Raw genomic sequence first — 18,738 nt, forward strand, 5'->3', positions numbered from 1 at the left:
AGAAGATAATAACGAACAATACGTAATATCAATCCAGTGTGTTGCTTCGAACACCTGAAACCTGAAATAAGCTGATCAGTTTTTTTGGTGTTTTTTCTTTCCTAGAACAGTAGCGAAAAAAAGTGGTAAAGCCCTTAAAACAAAGGGCTTACATATTCAAGTAAAGACTTGTTTATATGAGGTCATTCTTAATTTTTATATCTTAATTATTCAAGGTTATATATATATATATATATCATCATCATCAAAGTGTAAAACTGCCAACCAAATTTTTTAACAGTTGAAAATGAACTAAACTGTCTTTACATCTTTTTTTAAATGTATGTAAAATTACTTAAAGCTTAATGCAAAGTTCCAAAGTAGGTTTTTAAAAAATAGTCAAAATACGGTGTCCACTTTTTTAAGTTAATATAAGGGGACAGCAAAAATGTAAATGTTTGAGGTTTCATATTATAAAAAGGTTCTGCTGTGTTCTCTCTGTAAACAAAGATTTCCAGGTGTTTTCACCACCTGCTATGCCGTGAACAGTTTGGGTGTGGCTGTAATAACAATTGGCTGCTGAATTTCAGCCTACAAAAATCAGGACAAGAGCTGCGTACTACCAGCGTCATCCAGTATGTGATTCACCTTCTTATATTTCTGTTTGCATCATGACATTTAATGATTTTGTTGTTTTTCTAAAGATTAAATTTTTTTTTTGCCTCAGCTAGAATTTGCGATTAGAACTAATAACTAGTAAGGTGGTCAGTGTAAAAACCAATAACTGAACATTGTCATTATGAACCTGTTAGCATACTGATAAGTGAACTGAGCAATTGTCTTTAAGGTTTTACCATTTCATGGTGACACTAAGAACAAAAATCAAATATTTGCTACTTTTATAAAATTGTCTCTTTTGATTCGCAGGCATGGAGCGGATTGCAGGAAGCATACTGTTATTATGCCTGATCAGCCTAACTAATGGTGTGTGTTCATTTGATGTTTGATGATTCATTTTTGCTTTTCTTATCTTCATGTCAACATTTAATCTTCAAATCTTATGCAGCAAATAGCAGTCCTGAATTCACCGAACTTGTTTATGAAGTGTGTGAAGACACCCCTGTTGGTATGTTAAATTTGTTTTAACTTCTTTTTTTTTAAACATGTTTTTAATATGTCTCTTTTGCCCATTTTCTTTAAATATATGTATCCATGTTGTTGTTCTTCAGGTCAACCGGGATTTACTATAACTGCATCAGATCCAGATGGTGACAGACTGACTTACACACTCATTGGGCCCAATGCTCAAAACTTCAGAGTTGAAGAATCTACAGGGGTTGTATCTGTTGCAAGGCCTCTTGATAGAGAGGTGTGGCAGACATAGAGCAGCGACCCTTTATTGGAAAAAACACAATTTCGGTTAAGCATGTGCACTTATACATTTGATCAATTCTCTCTTCTAGATTTCTCCAGGGTATTTGACACTTGAAGCTGGTGTTTCCGATGGCCCTAATTATGTAAGTGACATCTAACTTAGTAAAATTTATTTCTTTAATGCCAGTTTGTCCATTATATTCACAGAGTGCATCATGTGTTACAGAGAACCGGAGACTTAACCATAATATTACTTGATGCCAATGACAACGCACCCACCTTTCAGAGGCCTTCTTATGACACAAGTGTTCCAGAAGTAAGGCAAATATATTTAAATGAATTACTATACAAATGGTTTTGTGATTTTTTTTTCTGTCACAGCATCTTACTTGTTAGTAAATAATGTCCATTTAACCATTTCATGTTGCTGTGAGAGAAAAGCATTCTTTGGGGTTATTCTAGCTCAGGAGGGAGAGCAGGTCATCTCCTAATTGGAAGCTTACCGGTCTGATCCTTGGCTGCTTCAGGCTGCATGCCAAATATGCTAACCCCAAGTAGCTCTCTGATTCATTCATTTGAGTGTGACTGCACTGCAGCATAGGAAAAAAGTATTTGTATGAATGGGTTGCATGTTTTATAAAGTGTTTTGAGTGCTCAGATAGAGTAGAAAAGTGCTATGAAAGAAGCAGTCCATTTACCACTGGCTCATCATCAAGGAAAAAATAAACACAATCATTTGTTTACGAAGTGAATAATTTCTGTTTTTATAATTCTGTTTTGTTTTTCTGTTTTATCAACAGAATACTCCTGTAGGCACAACTTTGTTTAAAGCATCAGCCACTGATGCTGATACAGGAACTGCTGGCATTGTTACATATGCCATTGATGAAGTAAGCTTCCTTTAGGAAAACATAAAATGTAATGATATTCAATAGAGGTGTTCCATGAACCTGTAAAGCACTGTTTACCTGTTTTTTCCAGGTAATCCCAAATGATGGGTTTAGTCTGTTCAGCATTGTAAGAGAAAGTGGTGATGTCAAACTGATCAAGCCCCTGAATTATACCTCACTGAGTACTTACTATCGGCTGAAGATCAATGCCAGTGTAAGTATGATTGTTCAAGTTTAAACATGCGTTACCTTATGATACTAATATTGGTTAAAGAAAAGTGTAAATAGCAAAGGTTGCCCTAACGTTAAAGCAGCTTTGTATATTCTTGTGGTTCCTAATTTCTTAAAGGAAAAGTTTGGCATGTTGTGAATTTCCCTTCCTTGTATCTGTATCAGCCAGTCTTTTGTTCAAATGCTGCTTTTTATTTTTACATTTTAGATTGTGGATAGTAGATAAATAAATATAATTAAATACATTGTAAATCATTAAATTATAATAATTAAATAAGTACACAATTTAAGTGACCTTTAGTGTGATGGGTTGGCAGTTTTGTGACCTTTAGACCGCTACTGGTTTAACGAGAAGCACGCTAGCTGTTTCCTTCTGCTTTGGTTCTTTGACCCACTCTGGTGCTGCTGAAACATAATAATAAACAGATATATGACTGGCGCCATTTTTCTTATATAACTGTTTGATAAGAAATCGATTAGAGATGTTTCCAAAACAATTGAAACATAACTTTATATGTGTCCTCCTAAATAAACCTGCAGCTAAGAACACTAAAACAACTAACCGCTAACGTAACATAACACACGGGGGCATATTGTAACATCCAGAGTCAGATTTTTGTTTGTTAAGCAGTGAATTGCGCTGTTATTTACTCCTAATAAGAAAGTGTAAATGAAGCTAGAGCATTCAGGCATAAAAAATTATGTTGCTTTGTCAGTTTGATAAAGAGAAATGATGAATATTCACTATTAATTTAATTATGTGAAAGTCACAGTCACAAGCCTTTGCTTATTGTAACAGTGGTCATACTATTTACTTACTTTGTTTGTTTTTTATAATTTGATAGCCCTGTCAAAAGTGAATAACACATTTTCAGCATCTTTGAGTTTAGGTGTCATGTTTATCTGTTATATTTAATCTGTTTTAATGTATTCTAGATTTATCTGATCATCAAAAAAACTAAGAGATTTTTAAAAATGTTTTCTAACAGGATGGTGGAGGCAAGTGTCATAAATCTGATACAGAATACTTGTCGAGCACTGTTTATTCCTTCGTTACTGTTGAGGATGTCCCAGATCTTGACCCTCAGTTCATCGGCGTTCCCTATGTTGGAAGTGTTAGAGAGCATTCACCTGTGGTGAGTGCTGCTAAACCTGACCAATGATTTCAAAGAATTATTGTAAGGCAAACAAAGATTTTTCTGATAGTACAATATATGACCCAGTGTATACAAAGACTTTGACAACTTTTTGTTACAGTTTGTTTGTTACTATTACCACACTTCTGTGGTAATAGAAGGCACTGAGCCTGCTTTGAGTTGACATATTTTTTATAAAAGACTTTCAAATGCTTCACATTTCATAAACATTTTCTTTCCTTTGATAGGACACATCTGTGCTTAAAGTGACTGCTGTGGACCCAGACATAGGAGTCAGTGATGCAATCAGCTATAGCATTGAAGGTAAGCTACAGTATTTTTTTTGCTTTTAGCTTGTGAGTGGTAGTATAATATGTAATTTCCACATTATTTTACAGAGTCATCAGAAGCTGGCCTGTTTAAAATCTCAACCAGTGATGGTGTCATATCTGTACTGTCAGAAATTGACAGAGAAGTTATTGGTGACACTGTAACTCTGACTGTGAAGGTACATTTTTATTTCATTGTCAATTTCCTTCTCTCTGTGTGTGTTACTACAGTAAGCTTGTCCATTAGTACTAACTAAAGTTATCACATGAAGTTCATACAGATTACAGCACATTACAGTTTCACTGTGACCAAACTGAGCTTTCTCTGACATTTTTCAGTCACTCATTTTTTAGTTTTATGTATTAAGATTTAAAGGAATAACTCAACATTTTGTCAAGACTTAACACAGAACAAGACCACTCCCTAGAATCATTATGACGTATTGACCAGCAAGTATAAAATTCTCTTATCTTAATAAGACCTAGCAGCAATGAAAGGCAGGTTGAACCTCTCTGTGTAGCACCAGAAACTTCCTTAAAGACGGAGCGTCTTTAAGAACCCAAATCAAAGGTTGTTTTTACAACTCAAGCAAACATGACATAAACTGTGATAAGACCATTTTGAAGGTTGAGGAAGACAAATCTTCACAAAACTCATGAAACTAATGGTGACAATGTTTTCTCATTGTTTTTTTTTTTAACTTTGCATAACAGTTTTTCACCAAAGTTGCACTAGTAGCAGTTTTTGAAGGTGTTTACAGTGACCTTAGAGAGCACATTCAAAATACAGATGGGAACTGGTGTGAGCAGAATGGGAGGCTGAGCTCAGGGTCGCTGAAAACAAAGAGCAGATGGTGTCATGGTGGAACCCACCATTACACAGGAGCAACTTCTCAATGATGCAAGAAAACCCCCCACAAAAACATTTATGATCTTCTTCTTTAGACCATTTAATTTAATATTATTATTATAATTAATCATAAAAAATATTGAGAAATATTAAATATATTTAATCTTTTTAACAATATCTTGAATATTGAAAAAATAAAATTCATTTTGGCCTATTTAAGGCCACTGAGTCTAAAGAAAACATCCACGGGGTTCGTGCCAGCGTCACAACAACTGTGCAGATCAACATCCTTGATGACAATGACAATAAGCCAGAGTTTTACAAGTGTGGAGACTCAGGGGACGACTGTGTAACAGCAACTGAATTCACTGGTGAGATCTTGGAGCACTCACTGGGATTTATTAACATCGGCATGACTGTCAAAGATCCCGACAAGGTAAGGAAACAGACCATTCATCATCTATAGGATGAGGTCTCCAGTCCCCCCCCCCCCCCCCCCCCCCCATCAATATCAGCTCTGTGTAACATTATGGATCAAACATAAAACTTTTGGGTCCTGGGATTTTACAGATTTCCAACACTCAGCTAATCTTGGATGGAGAGGACAAAGCCGTGTTTTCTGTGGAACCTCAATTTACCACTGTAGACAGCATAGTTCAGATCATGATCAGGCAGCCCGAAAATCTGGATTTTGAAAAAAAACGGCAAATGACTTTGCAGGTAAAAATGTAATTAAAATAAGCCATATATATACATACAAACCATTGCATGTGCCAATACCACTCATGTTTGTGACTTTTAAAACTCTTTACAATTCCAATGAGTTGCTCATATCATGGTGCAGGTGACTGCTGTAGATCAATATAAACCCGCCTTCAGCTCCACTGCTCAAGTCACTATAAACATCAAGGATGCCAATGACAACAGTCCAACCTTCAAACAGGACACATACAGGTTAAATGTGTCAGAGCATTCACCCATTGGGACAGAATTGGCCATAATCACCGTAAGTTCCTTGCAGTCTGAATTCTCTCTCAGACATCCGGAGCTTTTATTCTTTTGTTTCAGAAACTCTCACACGTTGTTTTGTTTTCTCTCTTTTAGGCAGATGATCCAGACACAATGGATAAAGGCAACCTGACATACAAACTTTTTCCCGACAGCATGTACGTCTTCACTTGTGGCCTGCTGCAGTAATTCTGTCTTTGTCTTGCACGCAACACCTCTCCAACAGTCTATGCTATGTTTCAGATTACCTTACTTTGACGTGGAGTCACGCACAGGCAAAGTTTATGTGAAAAGCCAAGAGCTCCTGGATCGTGAGCTCAGATCTCTGTATACAGCGACCCTACAGGCCAGAGACACAGATGGCAAGCCTGGCTCTACAGTACTGGAGATCACACTGACTGACATTAATGACAAGCCTCCAGTCATGAACAGAGATTCTTACGTGGCTTTTGTTAGAGAGGGCCAAGAGCTTGAAGTCAAAATAGAGGTAAGTTTGGCAGGGTGAGCACTAAGGACAATAGCTGTCAAATTAATTTTGATTAATTTATTTTTTTCATTTTGGGGGGGAAAACAGCAGCAGGTGGTGGTGGTGGGGCTATCAAATAATAGTGTAGTATAGTCTTTATATGCATTAATAAAGGCATCCCCATTGGCTGGCAGGAATTAACTGCTTAAAGGCAATGACTTCAATTCCATTCCATTCAATTCAACTTTATTTATATAGCACCAAATCACAACAACAGTTGCCTCAAGACTTCTCATACATACATTTACTTATCACTTCTACTTTGAAGAGCCTAGAAGACATGAACACAAATAACAGGTTTCATGTTGCTGAAAAATGAAAAGCGCTTTATTGTGCATGTTAATGTTGGTAGGCAGAGACAGCAAAAAGTTCATGAGGCTGCAGCTATGGTCATAATTTTCAAAGTGAAGGGTTTATATGGAACAACAGTCACACTGTTAGAAAAAACATCTTTAAAAAAACAGTAATATTCCGGCAGCTGGGCGCCAAAAAACAATACCATAAAATAACAGAAAATAACTTACTCATAAAAATACGGTTATTTCCAGTAATGAAAATACAATTTGTTGCCCTAATTTTACATGGGATTTTGCTTTTTTCAAGTGCTTTTAAACATTAAATTAGGAACAATTTAATGTGATTAAACAATGAAATTACCTATAAACAAGGTCAATGAATGCGGCAATATGAATAATGATACTTAAATGTACAGAAATATACAGTTAAGAGTTGGTTTAAATAATAATGGATTGCATTCATATAGCGCATTTTGAAACCCTCAAAGCGCTTTACAATTCCACTTTATAATTCCCCTCTGGCCATCACCAGTAGGTGGTAGGTGAAGTTTCTTGCCCAAGGACACAATGACCGAGAGTGTCCGAGCCGGGGCTCGAACCGGCAACCTTCTGATTACAAGGCGAACTGCCAACTTTCTAAAAAAAGTTTATAAGAATAATTTTATATATTTTTCCATAGCATTACATTTGAATTTAACAGTCCAATCTTTCAAATAACGGACAAATATTTGTGAATGTATTTTAACAATCTAAATATGCATATGTACAGACAAATACATTTAAAAAACAAGAAAATTATGTTTTATTACATTACAGTAATTTTACGTTAATTTACATTTGAAATGTGAAATCACAGTCTATTGATGCAGATTTAATGATATTCTAGAAGAACAGTACAAAACTGTAAAATACACAGTAAAATACTTTTATATTAGGATATTTTTTTTTACAGTGCATTGTATCTGACCTTAAACTCTTAGTTCAGAGCTTTTTAATAACATATATATATTTTTAAAATCTGCTAAATTCCATTAAAATTAAGAAATATGGATTTAGCATATGTATAAGAGTCTAGTGAAGTCTGATCCAAACATACATTTCTGGAGAAATTTGCATCACCCAATATCATGGCCTGTCATGTGACATGAATAAAGTGTGTAGCCAGGACTAAAATATTATTTTAAAAAAACTTTCCAAGAAATTGACAGGGAGTTATAATTTTCAAATGCATACACAGTCAAAACATGTCATCATAAATATGAAACATCACTTTTAATTTAAAATAATTTAAATGTGACTGAAATAAATTATTAATTATTAAGGAAAATATGCTTGGTATAAACTAGATGTATACCAATCAGGTACATTTCATTTGACCAGATTCCAATAAATGTTTTACACTGTTTTACACAATGTAACAACATTACATCAAAAATGTACATTTAATCAAATGACTTAACCCTGTCAAGGCTGATCCATGAAATCATTTCCAGAAAATTGTATTTTTTTGAAACTGGAATGTTTGTTGGACCTTCTGACAAATTATATTAAAAAAGAAATTACATTTCAGGTTACATATATGAGGTTTTGGTCAATATTGTACTTTTGTAGCCTTAAAAGTTTATACGATACATGGCATTACTGGATTAAATTCAGCATTTGGCCATAAATTTTGTTTTCAGGCTTTATTGCATTTTTGCAGTATCAGCAAAGAAAATCATCTTCCTAAAAGTGTCTCTTCTGATGTTTCTCTGCTTTGGACAGGCTACTGATGGAGATGAGCCCAATACTCCAAACAGCCAAATTGTGTATGGTATCGTGTCAAGCACATACAGTAAGAACTTCACTATAGACCCTGAAACCGGTGTTTTGACAAACCATGTTGAACTGGATCGTGAGGCCCTGGATCCAATGCTGGAAGGGGAGATTAAACTTGTAGTGACTGCTACAGACCAGGGTGAACCCCCGCTATCCACCAATGTCACAGTTACCATCAATGTACAGGTAGGTATTTTAGCAAGTTGACAGTACCAAGTTACAAGAGATGGTATAAATGCTGGTACAGCTGATGACTGCCAGTGTTTCTTCTTCTTTATGATCCATTTCAGGACATCAATGATAACACGCCAACAATTTTTGCCCCATCTTACAAATTCTCTGTTAAAGAAGGAGAAAAAGGCAAGTATTTCACACCGCAAAATGTTTTAAGTGTTTACAACTTAACTTGTCAGGGTTTTAATTCATATTTATCATTCATTCAGGTGCATTTGTTGGCTCTGTTGAAGCTGAGGATTTGGACCAAACAGCAGAGTTTAATCGCATCTCTTTCAGCATTGTCGATGGGAGCTTTGGGAACTTCATCATTCGAACCTTCGCTGCCACAAGAGGTTTCATGGGAAACATCACTGTGGACCCAGACATTGAGCTGGACTATGAGAAAGGCCCCAAAAAGTTTAATATGAGGGTAGAGGCAGCAGATCTGGAGTCAAATAAAGCTACAGTGATGGTGGACGTAGATGTACTTGATGTAAATGATGAGCGACCTGAGTTCACGCCAATAGCATCTATGACAGTGAAGGAGAACACCACAGTAGTGGAAGCTGTTGGGAGTTTTAAAGCGGAAGATAAAGACGGGAGTCATTCTCTGGTCTTTGAGCTGGAATCCGTCAAATGCAGATGCAATAACAGCCTGGATTTCTGCGACTTGTTTGTCCTGGATCCAAACGGAGAGGTCAGGGTCAACCCTAAGTTCACGGTGGATTATGAAAAATGCGACCAGGCGATTGTAGAGGCTCAGGTGGTGGACATTAACACAGAGAAGGGATATAACAACAGCGCCACGACAGGTCAGTAATGGGTTGTTTGCTGATAATAAGAGTAAGCCATTAAAACAAACAGCTTACATAAAAGCTGGTTCACTGTCATTTCTCTTCAGGCCTAATGGTGATCAACATTGAAGACATCAATGACAATGCCCCAGAATTCATTTTCTCAGACAGTCAGGTGTTTGGTGAGTCCTCTCAGAATAACCAGTCGTCTGCAGTACTTACCAACAGGGCCACGTTCTTTCACATATCGCCCTAAATTTTTAAAACATTATATGAGTCCAACGCTGATTTTTTTCTTCTTCTTTTATAGTTGTGGTGTCAGAAAGTGCAAGCAAAGGGACATCAGTTGCAGGGGTCACTGTGAGTACGACTGAAAAGCAAAAACACCTGACCTCATTTCGGCATGTTAACGATGCATGAAGCATGATGCTCTACTTCATGTCTTTCATAGGCTACAGATCGTGACAGTGGCATAAACAGTCAGATCGAGTTTAAAGTGACAGATGTGAAATTCCAAAACACCAACAATGAAATAAGTGACAAGGGGGCACTGTTTGAGGCTGTCACCACACAGCAAAATGACCGCTATGTTGGGATTATTCAGTGAGTACAAAATCGTCTCCTGCAGTCACAACTCAGTCTGCTCTGGTTTTTCTCACAAGTGTCGGTGTTTTTACTTTTACTTATATATTTACATTTATACTCGAGCAGGGATAATAGGAGCCCATGCACGTGTTGTTTTTTCCAAAATGATATTGTCATGGGTGCATTTTTATGGTTCTTATGGGTGTGCTTCCCTTCAACTATCCACAGATCTACACAGACACTTGATTTGACACTGAAGGGGAAGTATTTGGTAACAGTCTCTGCGACTGATCCCGGCGGCCTGTCCTCTAGCACCGTGCTGGATGTAAGTGACGTGGGATTTGCTTACCCTGTGTTGTATATTGAAAACAGGCTGTAAAACTTGCAGCACACACCAATGTTTGCATTCTTTTTATAACTGCAGATTTTCACAGTCGATGAATCCTACAAAGTCGAACTCAGGTTTGCAAATAATCAGATTGAGGTTGAAAAAAAGCTCAGTGAGATCAAGAGGTAATGTCTGAATCATTAGTAAAGACTATATCTGATCTAATCTGCTAATTTTCATTCAGTCACCACTTAAATCTACCCATTTTCTTCCCCCCGTCATCTTCTGGGACTCTTAGAGCACTTATGACTGCCACTAAGGCTGCTGTTGAAATTGTTGCTCTTAGGCCTTACAACAGTGAGACATCCAGGTAAGTTCCCTTTCATATCTCCTTGCTTACTCCTATGCTTTGTTTTTCCTCACTAGGTGGTGCAATTGCACATGTAGACAAAATGTCAATGGCAGCAACTCCAGGTTTTAGGTTTTAAACAGCTGAAATGTGTTGATTTAATTTATGTGTATGTGTGTGTGTGTTTTAATGGTTCTCTCAGGGCTACAGAGAAAACTATTGTGGTAGCTTATTTTGTCTATGCCAATGGAACGGCCCTTACCTCTGTTCAAGTGGAAATAATGCTCTCTGATGCGGAACACTTTCCTAAGCTGATAGAGCTTGGGCTAGATAACATTGTAAGTACGGTTTTATTTTTTAAACACGGCAAAAAAAACCAACTATTTTTCTGCCTCTTCTTTATATCTTCTTGGTCATTTTGTCATCATTTTTTTTATTCTTCTTTTTTGATAAATTGCTGTTGGCAGTCTAATACAAAGTATTTCAGAGTCAGCACAGGGGCAGGGGATAGTTCACTGATTCTTTTCACCAAGTTCAATGTGTGCTCCAACAAGCACTCTGGCTCCACCAGCAGGTTAAATTCAGAATTGTTTCATGTGTATCACTTTTAAAAAACATGCCTAATTTTCAATAATTTAGGATTTATATTTATTAAATATTAAAAGGCATTTGATTTCCCATAAAGGTGGATCACGTGATCTTCAGAAACAGCCGTAACTACGTTGAGATTAATGACTCAGTGTATGTAACATTACAGTGTATGTAAGGGATGGTGCATTTGAATTATATTGGCTATATGGAAAAATTACTTATATTAAATTACTTTAATATCAGTGTTGACCCCCCCCACCCCCCCAAAAAACATCAATAAAAACCAAAAAAAAAAATGTAACTGATTTTTTACATGTACATTTTTTCATGGAATTTTATTACGTAAGTACAATGTAAAATGCTACATTTAATGGAATCTTGTCAAATGAAGTCACATTTTTTAATTATTTGAATAAATAAACCTTTTTATAAATTTTATATATTACAGTTGCATTTTACTCAAAATTATTGCTTTGTGTATATTGAGGGTGTAAAAACAATTTTTTAATGTAGATTTAGAAAAGTAAAGTAAAATATATTTTACAGGGATAAAGACATTTAAAATCTGGTTAAAGGAGACAGCAGTAGCAATCCCTTTGGTTCATTTTACAAAACAATTAACTCCAGATTAGTAAGAGGTCTGATAAGTCTGATCAGTATTAAAGGACATGTGAAAATTGTGAGGTTAGTGTAAATATAATCTACATATGAAACTCGAAACCTGAAACCTCTGTTTTTAGGGGACTGCTCCCGAGGAAGAAAAAACGGTGGACACAGTAAAATATGTCCTGCTGGGGATTGTGGCAGGCCTTGTCATTGTACTTCTTGTCCTCACCACTTCACTCCTCTGCACTCGCAGAAAGTAAGAAAATGTGATACCTATGATTTCAAACAACTATGACCAGCAGGGAGTCTGTGTACTGACCACTCATCATTCCACCCTACAGCTACAGAAGGAAGCTTAAGGCTGCTAAAGCTGCAGAATCTGCATCCAGTATGAATTATGACAACCAGAAAAATGGTCTTATGCTACCTGGAACCAACAAGTACACTATGGAAGGGTGAGGAGACAAAACCTTATTCAGATAAATGAAATAGGCAATGGTATGAAACCTAATGTATAAGTTTGCCTTCTAACATGTGTCACTTCTCTCTGATAGTGCTAATCCTGTGCTCAACCTGAACATCGACACAACCATCGAGTTAGAAGAGAGCAGCTCTGATGATGACAAACACAGGTAAAACAAAAACAACAAGGAAACAAAGAACAAAGAACCCTGTCTGTAAATCGGTCCACTGCCTACAGAGAGCAGTTACTGGCTTGATCAACACAGTTTGATAAGGTGGCTCACGGTGAAACGCAGCTGCGCTCACCACTCTGTAGCTGTGCTGGTTAATAAACCGGGATGATTTCCAGGTGAACATTTTGCCACAGAGTGCCCACTACAGCATGTTGTGACAGAGCTGGCTCTGTGCTTCCAGCAATGCCATGTGATTGTTGTTTTTAAATCAAAAACCTTGAAATGATCATTTGTTCATATTGTCTCCCTCTTTCTCTTTGTTTTTCCACCAAAGCCATCTAAGCTTCAACTCCGACGACTCTGACTTGGAAAGTGCTCGATATCCGAAAGAGGATCCACCAGGGTACACTGAGCCTTTGCATGAAGCACTGACCCTGGCTGACCAAAACCAAAGCACTGACAACCCCCTCATGGGGTACAGCAACCCTGTATTTGACACCACAGATTTGTAATGTAAATAGTGAAGGCCAGATGCCTCAGCTAGACAAATGTAGCTTCTTTGTAATCAGGCATACCAAATCAAACTTATTATATAGTTCTTGATGAAGACTTCATCTTCAAATAGCCATTTCTGTATTACAGATTTAACTTTGAAGCCTAAACACCCTTTACAAGCATAAAACTGAACCAAAAGGGGGATCCTATTTTGTGAAAAAGATCTAATTGTATAAAAGTGTAATGATTTCAAAGACCTTATTCCAATCCAGTCAGAGAGCTGAAGTATGCGAACTGCTTGTTTGCTGTAGCCTCATAGTTTGTACATAGGTATGAAAGTGAAATCAATATCGATGGCCTAAAAATATCAAACTCTTCCTTTATCTTTCTGTAGAGACAGTTTCAATCCATGCAGTATAAAAAAATGAATAGCAGCAGTGGTTAAACACACAAACTTCTTGCTTGATGCACATGTGAATCACTTTATTTTTGTTATTATAATAAGCAGTGGTTTAAAAAGGGTTTGAATTGCTTTTGAAAGAAACTGTTTCTTAAAGTTATACCAACACAGAAATCAAGAAAAACAGATAAATTAAAAAAAAAAGGTTTCAAAATGTCAGTGTATGAATGAAACCCTTATTTATAACTGTGTGTCTGACAAAATCTCGCTCTCTCTTTCCCTGTTTTAATTTGTCAGTGTTTGCTATGAAATTCTTGATGAAGAGAAAAAAAAAAAACTCATGCAGAGTGACTTCCAACAAGCAGCAGATTGAAAAGATTATTCACTGTTTACTGACACCTAAATGAATGTAACACAAGTGCAATCCATGAATAAATTCTGATCCTTTGAATGTGGACCTGAAGTTAATGCTGGTGAACACGGACATTCACTGACACTGTAACAACCGCTTGTTTAAAACACGCTTAAAATCATTGCCTTCGCATAATTTACAACAGGATCACAGATTATGGCATTAAAATACTGTGAGCACTCATGACTAAAAATACCCTGATATCAGGAGTCATTACTTTCCTCGAAAGGTGATTGTACGCGTCATCAGTTTTTTTGTCTTTTTTTTTTTTTACACTTTTCACAATACAAACAAGTCAAAACACTGCCAAATCTAAAGCAATATATAAGACATACAAAAGCCTGCACTGACAGTAGAGACTCCTCTTACAAAGAGATCAAGGCAACACTTAATCGATTTAAATATCCCCCAGGCCACCAGGTCACAAATCACACTCAAAACCTGTCATTACACTATCATCTCTCTCTCTCTGTCGAAGCTTAACAAGCTTTTTAGCAACCAGGAGAAAAGCTGGTTGCCATGGCTTCACATTGTGTGAGGTGAGTGGAAAAAACAACAACAAAAAAAGCACCAACAGCTAAAATGAGTCAGTGGATGGTTTCAGCGAAAAACACTAAAGGAGGAGAGCCAGGCTGATGATGACGCTGACGCATCGCTCTCATTTCCCCAAACGTCCATCATCACTCTGTCGGTGTGTGCAGAGAGATTTGTGAATAAGATACCAATCAGCGAGGGTGGGGTGTGTGGGGGATAAAAAGAGAAATCATAATTTATGGCTGCTTTCTCAGCGGTTAATGCTTCTCGGCGCAAACTTCATATTAAATGCTTTTGTGCTTGCTTGTCTTGAGCGAAGGTGTGAATTTTGTCCTTCTTTTTCTCACACCATCGAGACGACGTCATTCAGTGGATGCACTGGATAACAACCACGTGTATCAGATCCCATGTAAACTTTCTCTCCTGTCACTCAGTGGTATGAGCTCTGGAGCAACAGTGTGGCTGCTGCATGTTCTCCATCAGCAGGCGGAAGGGGTTTCTTCTGCGTCGGCCCGCTTTCCCATCATGCTCCCCTCTTCTCCCTGCACGACCCTTACCTGAACCCCCCTGGGCTATCTCGGGGGTCAGGGGTGTAGCTGTGGGGTTGAGCGGAGGAGGCGGTGGCATGGAGGATTGCCTCTTCTGCTTCTTCACCTGCTTCTCCAGGTGTTTCTGGATGGCAGAGCCCAGCACGGCTACTTCCACCACAGCTCCGTACACCTCCCACGTCATCCCCTTCTCATCCCAGCTCACCTCCTGCACTGGCTCCTCGCATTTCTCCTCATCTTTCTCCTTACAGTTGATTTCCTCCTTTGTGTTCTCTTCAACTCCCTCCACCTTTCTCTCTTGGGTTACTTTCTCCTCTTTCTCCTCCATCACCTCCTCTTTCTTTACCTCTTTCTCCTCCATTGCCTCCTCTTTCTTTACCTCTTTCTCCTCTGTCGCCTCCTCTTTCTTTTCCTCTTTCTCTTCCGTCGCCTCCTCTTTCTTTTCCTCTTTCTCCTTCTTTGCCTCCTCTTTCTTTTCCTCTTTCTCCTCTGTTGCCTCTTCTTTCTTTTCCTCTTCCTCCTCCACTATCTTCTCCTCTATGCTAGGCTCCTTCATGACCTGAGGGAAAGTCATAATCGTGGGAGTTCTCGGGGTCATGGGTGCGGTAGCGACAGAGCGAAATTCCACCTGCTGACCCACCTGCAACTCAGCATCTTTAGTCTCTGTGCCCACAGCCCCACATTTTCCAAAAGAGGTGGGGAAATAGAAGGCCTGGTCCCCCTCAGGTGGGGTCATGGGGCTGGTGGCCACAGACTGACACTGTACTACCTCCAGGCTCACCTGTGTGCGGATGTTATGGCAGCCAAAGGGAGCCGGTGATTCAGGGATGGGGGATTTTTTTGCAGAAACAACTCTCTCTTCTTCACGTGCATCTTTGTTTTCGACCTCTGACTGCTCGGATCCTGTGCATGTTTTCGGATGTTCGCTGACAGCAGCAGAAGGTACTTTAGTTTGTGGATCGTTTGTGCTCCTGTGAACACTTTCACTGAAGGACTTTCCTTCCTTCCTCTTTATATCACTGCAGCTTTCTCCAACCTCATCTTCATCTATTTTGACCATCTCCGGTTCAACAGAATAAAAAAACGACTCAGCCTCGTCCGTTTCTTCCTCCTCATTGTTGCCATACTGGGTCACCAAGATTGTAATGTCTTGATCCATACTTCCCATCCTCTGCTGCTTACACTGCTGATTGCTACCCTCCACACTTACATGTGCGCCTATTAACTCAGCATCCACTCCATTGGTGGAACTCTCAGTCATCTCCTTTGATGTAGTAAATTTTAAAGTTTCAGTTGTTTCTGACACAGCATCTGCTGAAACTTTTTTCTCCTGCTGACCAGTCTCCCTCTGCTCCTCATTCTTTTTCACTTTCTCGTCCCTTTGCACTGGCTCTCTCCCGATAACCTCTGGGAAAGCCATGCTATATGGGGATTTGGGGGTCATGGGGGATGTGGCGACAGAGCAGAACTCCACTTGCTGACCCACCTGCAACTCTGCATCTTTAGTGTCAGTGCCCACGGCTTGAGGTTTCCCAAAAGAACTTGGGAAGAAGAAGGAATGGCTGCCCTCTGGAGGAGTCATGGGGCTGGTTGCTGCCGAGCAGCACTGGACCACCTCGAGGCTCACCTGTGTGCGCATGTGGTGCTGCCCAAAAGGGGCCGGGGAGCGTGGGTCATAAGGGTCTGGAGTTGATGGGACAGCAACTGAGATTTTCTCAATTCCTGCATCTTTTCCTCTGTTGAGATTTTGATCTTCAAAGTTTTCCTCTTGAATTTCAGGTTTTCCATCTCCATCACTCAGAAACTTGATCGTCACCTTTGCATCGTTATTTGTAGCTGCTGTCGTTGTTTTATTGTGCTCTTCTGTTGCAGGCATGGCATCGATCTGTGTGCAGTTTTTAACTCGTTCAGTGTCTGTTAGGTCAGCATTGCTATAATCCCCCCCTGAAAGCACTTGATCTTTAGATATTAGGTTTTTCTCTTTCTCCTCAACAGAGCTGACATTCCCCTGTAGTGCCGGCTGATAGTCCCCTTGAGTGGTTGACTCTTGACTCCTGTACAGTTGAGGTCCTTCAGGCGCAGCAGTGCTATCTGAGCCTCCCGGACGCCCCCCATTATCCGTCTTCTCGCAAGGCTGGTGGTCCTCCGTGACACCTCTCATCTCATCCTTAAGGCTTCCCATTCTGTCTCCGCATTAAAGGGCTAGAATTACCTGCAGGAATAACACAGCAGTGTGAAAGTGTCCGCGCAGTTAATCATCGGGAACAAGCACAAGCTCAAGCACAAGCGGAAGATAAAAATATTCTGTCATGCGATACGAAACGAAATTGATATTATTCAGTTATTCAAATAGACACAGGAGCATCACTGCTACTACTTGATCAGAATTGTTTGCACACTTACTTTAATATCGCAGGACTATCTTTTTAAATACTTTAAAAAGAGACAAAGTCAAATCTTCATGCCCAAAAATATCTCATTATCAGCTCCTGTCTGAATTCTATTCTAGTCCATAATTACATAACACAAACAGCGTGCACATGAATTCAGAGTTGTTTTCAAAATGTAACTATAAAACAAGCATGATTACAAAAGGAGATCTCAGAAAATTAGGACATACCTCAGCAGTCTAAAGTCAGGCTGAAGCCACTCCACAACTCTTCTTCAGATTTGGGTCAAACATTGCAAATCTCAGCACCGATTGCGACAAACATCTGTCCGTGCATCTCCCCCCGGTGATTGATGCTGATTGCAGTGGCTACAGGTTTGTCTCTAGAAGAATCTATCTTAGGCAATCCTCGCTCTTTAGGCTGTGGCTGTGTCTATTGAAAAGCTTCACATTTCCAGTTTCCCTGGAAACCACGGTCGGGTTTCTGGCAGTGAGTGGTAATGTAATGGCAAAATCTCTCTACAGCTCTCTAATCAGCAGTAAATCATAGTAATTAACTTCAGGTTCTCATAGAAACACAATGGCAGCTACGTGCACAGAGATAAACCTGTGAACTGGCTAATCTGGAGAAATTTTAAAGGAGGCATAAATTGGTGATAAAACTCTCACGTCATTACAAATGATCATGAGGGAGGGAGGGTGAAGTATGCAGAAGTGGGATTTCTCTTAGCAATAATGAAGCAGTGTTTTGAACTAAAACAGCAGTGTCTGTGTGTGTGTGTGTGTGTGTGTGTGTGTCTGCATGTACATGTGTGCGTCAAGGCCACATTTGCCTGTTTGTTTGTTTAACAGAATCTTAAGCTTAGTAAAAAAGAAAAAAAAAATAGATAAATGCTTAAAACATGTCCTACTTCAGGAAGACAGATGATCACAGGCTCATTACAGGACTTCCAAAAAGTCTATGCAAACTCAAAGCTTGTGGAGAACATCAGAGAGATATTAGTAACAGTGGTTGTTCTGCAGCATCTGTACATGAAAGACACAACAGAGAATTTAAGCTGAAGGAGCCTGGAAGCAGCAGCTTCGCCTCCCACACAAACAAACACTTGTAAATCACCAAGTATTTTATACTCATTCGTCATTCCCCTCCAACCTCCCTGCTTTGCGACACATATTTCTCTAGAGCCTCTCTAATTCTGCTTGCCTCTAGTGATTGAGTGGGACATTTCTTTCTTTTTTTTTTTTTTTTTGAGAATCTCTAACCGACTTGCTTGTAGCATGGCAGTGGGCTGCTGCGGCTTGGCCAGAACACCGTGTACTGACATAAGTATTCTCGCCGTTAATTCGAAGGCTGCCACAGAGTTCTGTTGCTTGGCAACCACGTAGTGGGATGCAGGGGAGGTGTGCTGCTGAGGACCA

At 38.9% G+C, this 18,738-nt stretch overlaps 2 protein-coding genes across 3 annotated transcripts; one reads left to right on the forward strand and one right to left on the reverse strand.

Annotated features, from left to right (window-relative positions):
- The first annotated feature begins 568 nt into the window (after positions 1–568).
- Positions 569–13,053, forward strand: cdhr2 (cadherin related family member 2). The gene is made up of 30 exons (XM_085369401.1): positions 569–614; positions 907–963; positions 1,046–1,105; positions 1,209–1,348; positions 1,443–1,496; positions 1,580–1,669; positions 2,154–2,243; positions 2,335–2,457; positions 3,464–3,610; positions 3,859–3,934; positions 4,009–4,118; positions 5,010–5,225; positions 5,360–5,509; positions 5,634–5,795; positions 5,894–5,955; positions 6,041–6,284; positions 8,384–8,623; positions 8,728–8,797; positions 8,881–9,465; positions 9,555–9,629; positions 9,758–9,807; positions 9,899–10,050; positions 10,261–10,357; positions 10,457–10,545; positions 10,659–10,730; positions 10,912–11,047; positions 12,041–12,162; positions 12,248–12,361; positions 12,461–12,538; positions 12,876–13,053. Exons 2-30 carry the CDS (start codon positions 909–911, stop codon positions 13,051–13,053), a joined length of 3,837 nt encoding a protein of 1,278 aa, XP_085225527.1. The 5' UTR covers positions 569–614; positions 907–908.
- Positions 13,054–14,808: 1,755 nt separating this feature from the next.
- Positions 14,809–17,112, reverse strand: gprin1 (G protein regulated inducer of neurite outgrowth 1). Of its 2 annotated transcripts, XM_085369421.1 has the most exons (2): positions 15,238–17,112; positions 14,809–15,171 (listed from the first exon to the last, which is right to left on the reverse strand). In XM_085369421.1, exons 1-2 carry the CDS (start codon positions 17,110–17,112, stop codon positions 14,809–14,811), a joined length of 2,238 nt encoding a protein of 745 aa, XP_085225547.1. The 2 variants fall into 2 exon arrangements, with proteins under 2 accessions (XP_085225547.1, XP_085225539.1); XM_085369413.1 differs by having other exon boundaries at positions 14,809–17,112.
- Between the last annotated feature and the right edge of the window lie 1,626 nt (positions 17,113–18,738).

Source organism: Diplotaxodon limnothrissa, linkage group LG2 (assembly GCF_057381915.1).
Source record: "Diplotaxodon limnothrissa isolate DT_005_m linkage group LG2, D_limnothrissa_male_GT1.1, whole genome shotgun sequence".
Taxonomy (NCBI): Eukaryota; Metazoa; Chordata; class Actinopteri; order Cichliformes; family Cichlidae; genus Diplotaxodon; species Diplotaxodon limnothrissa.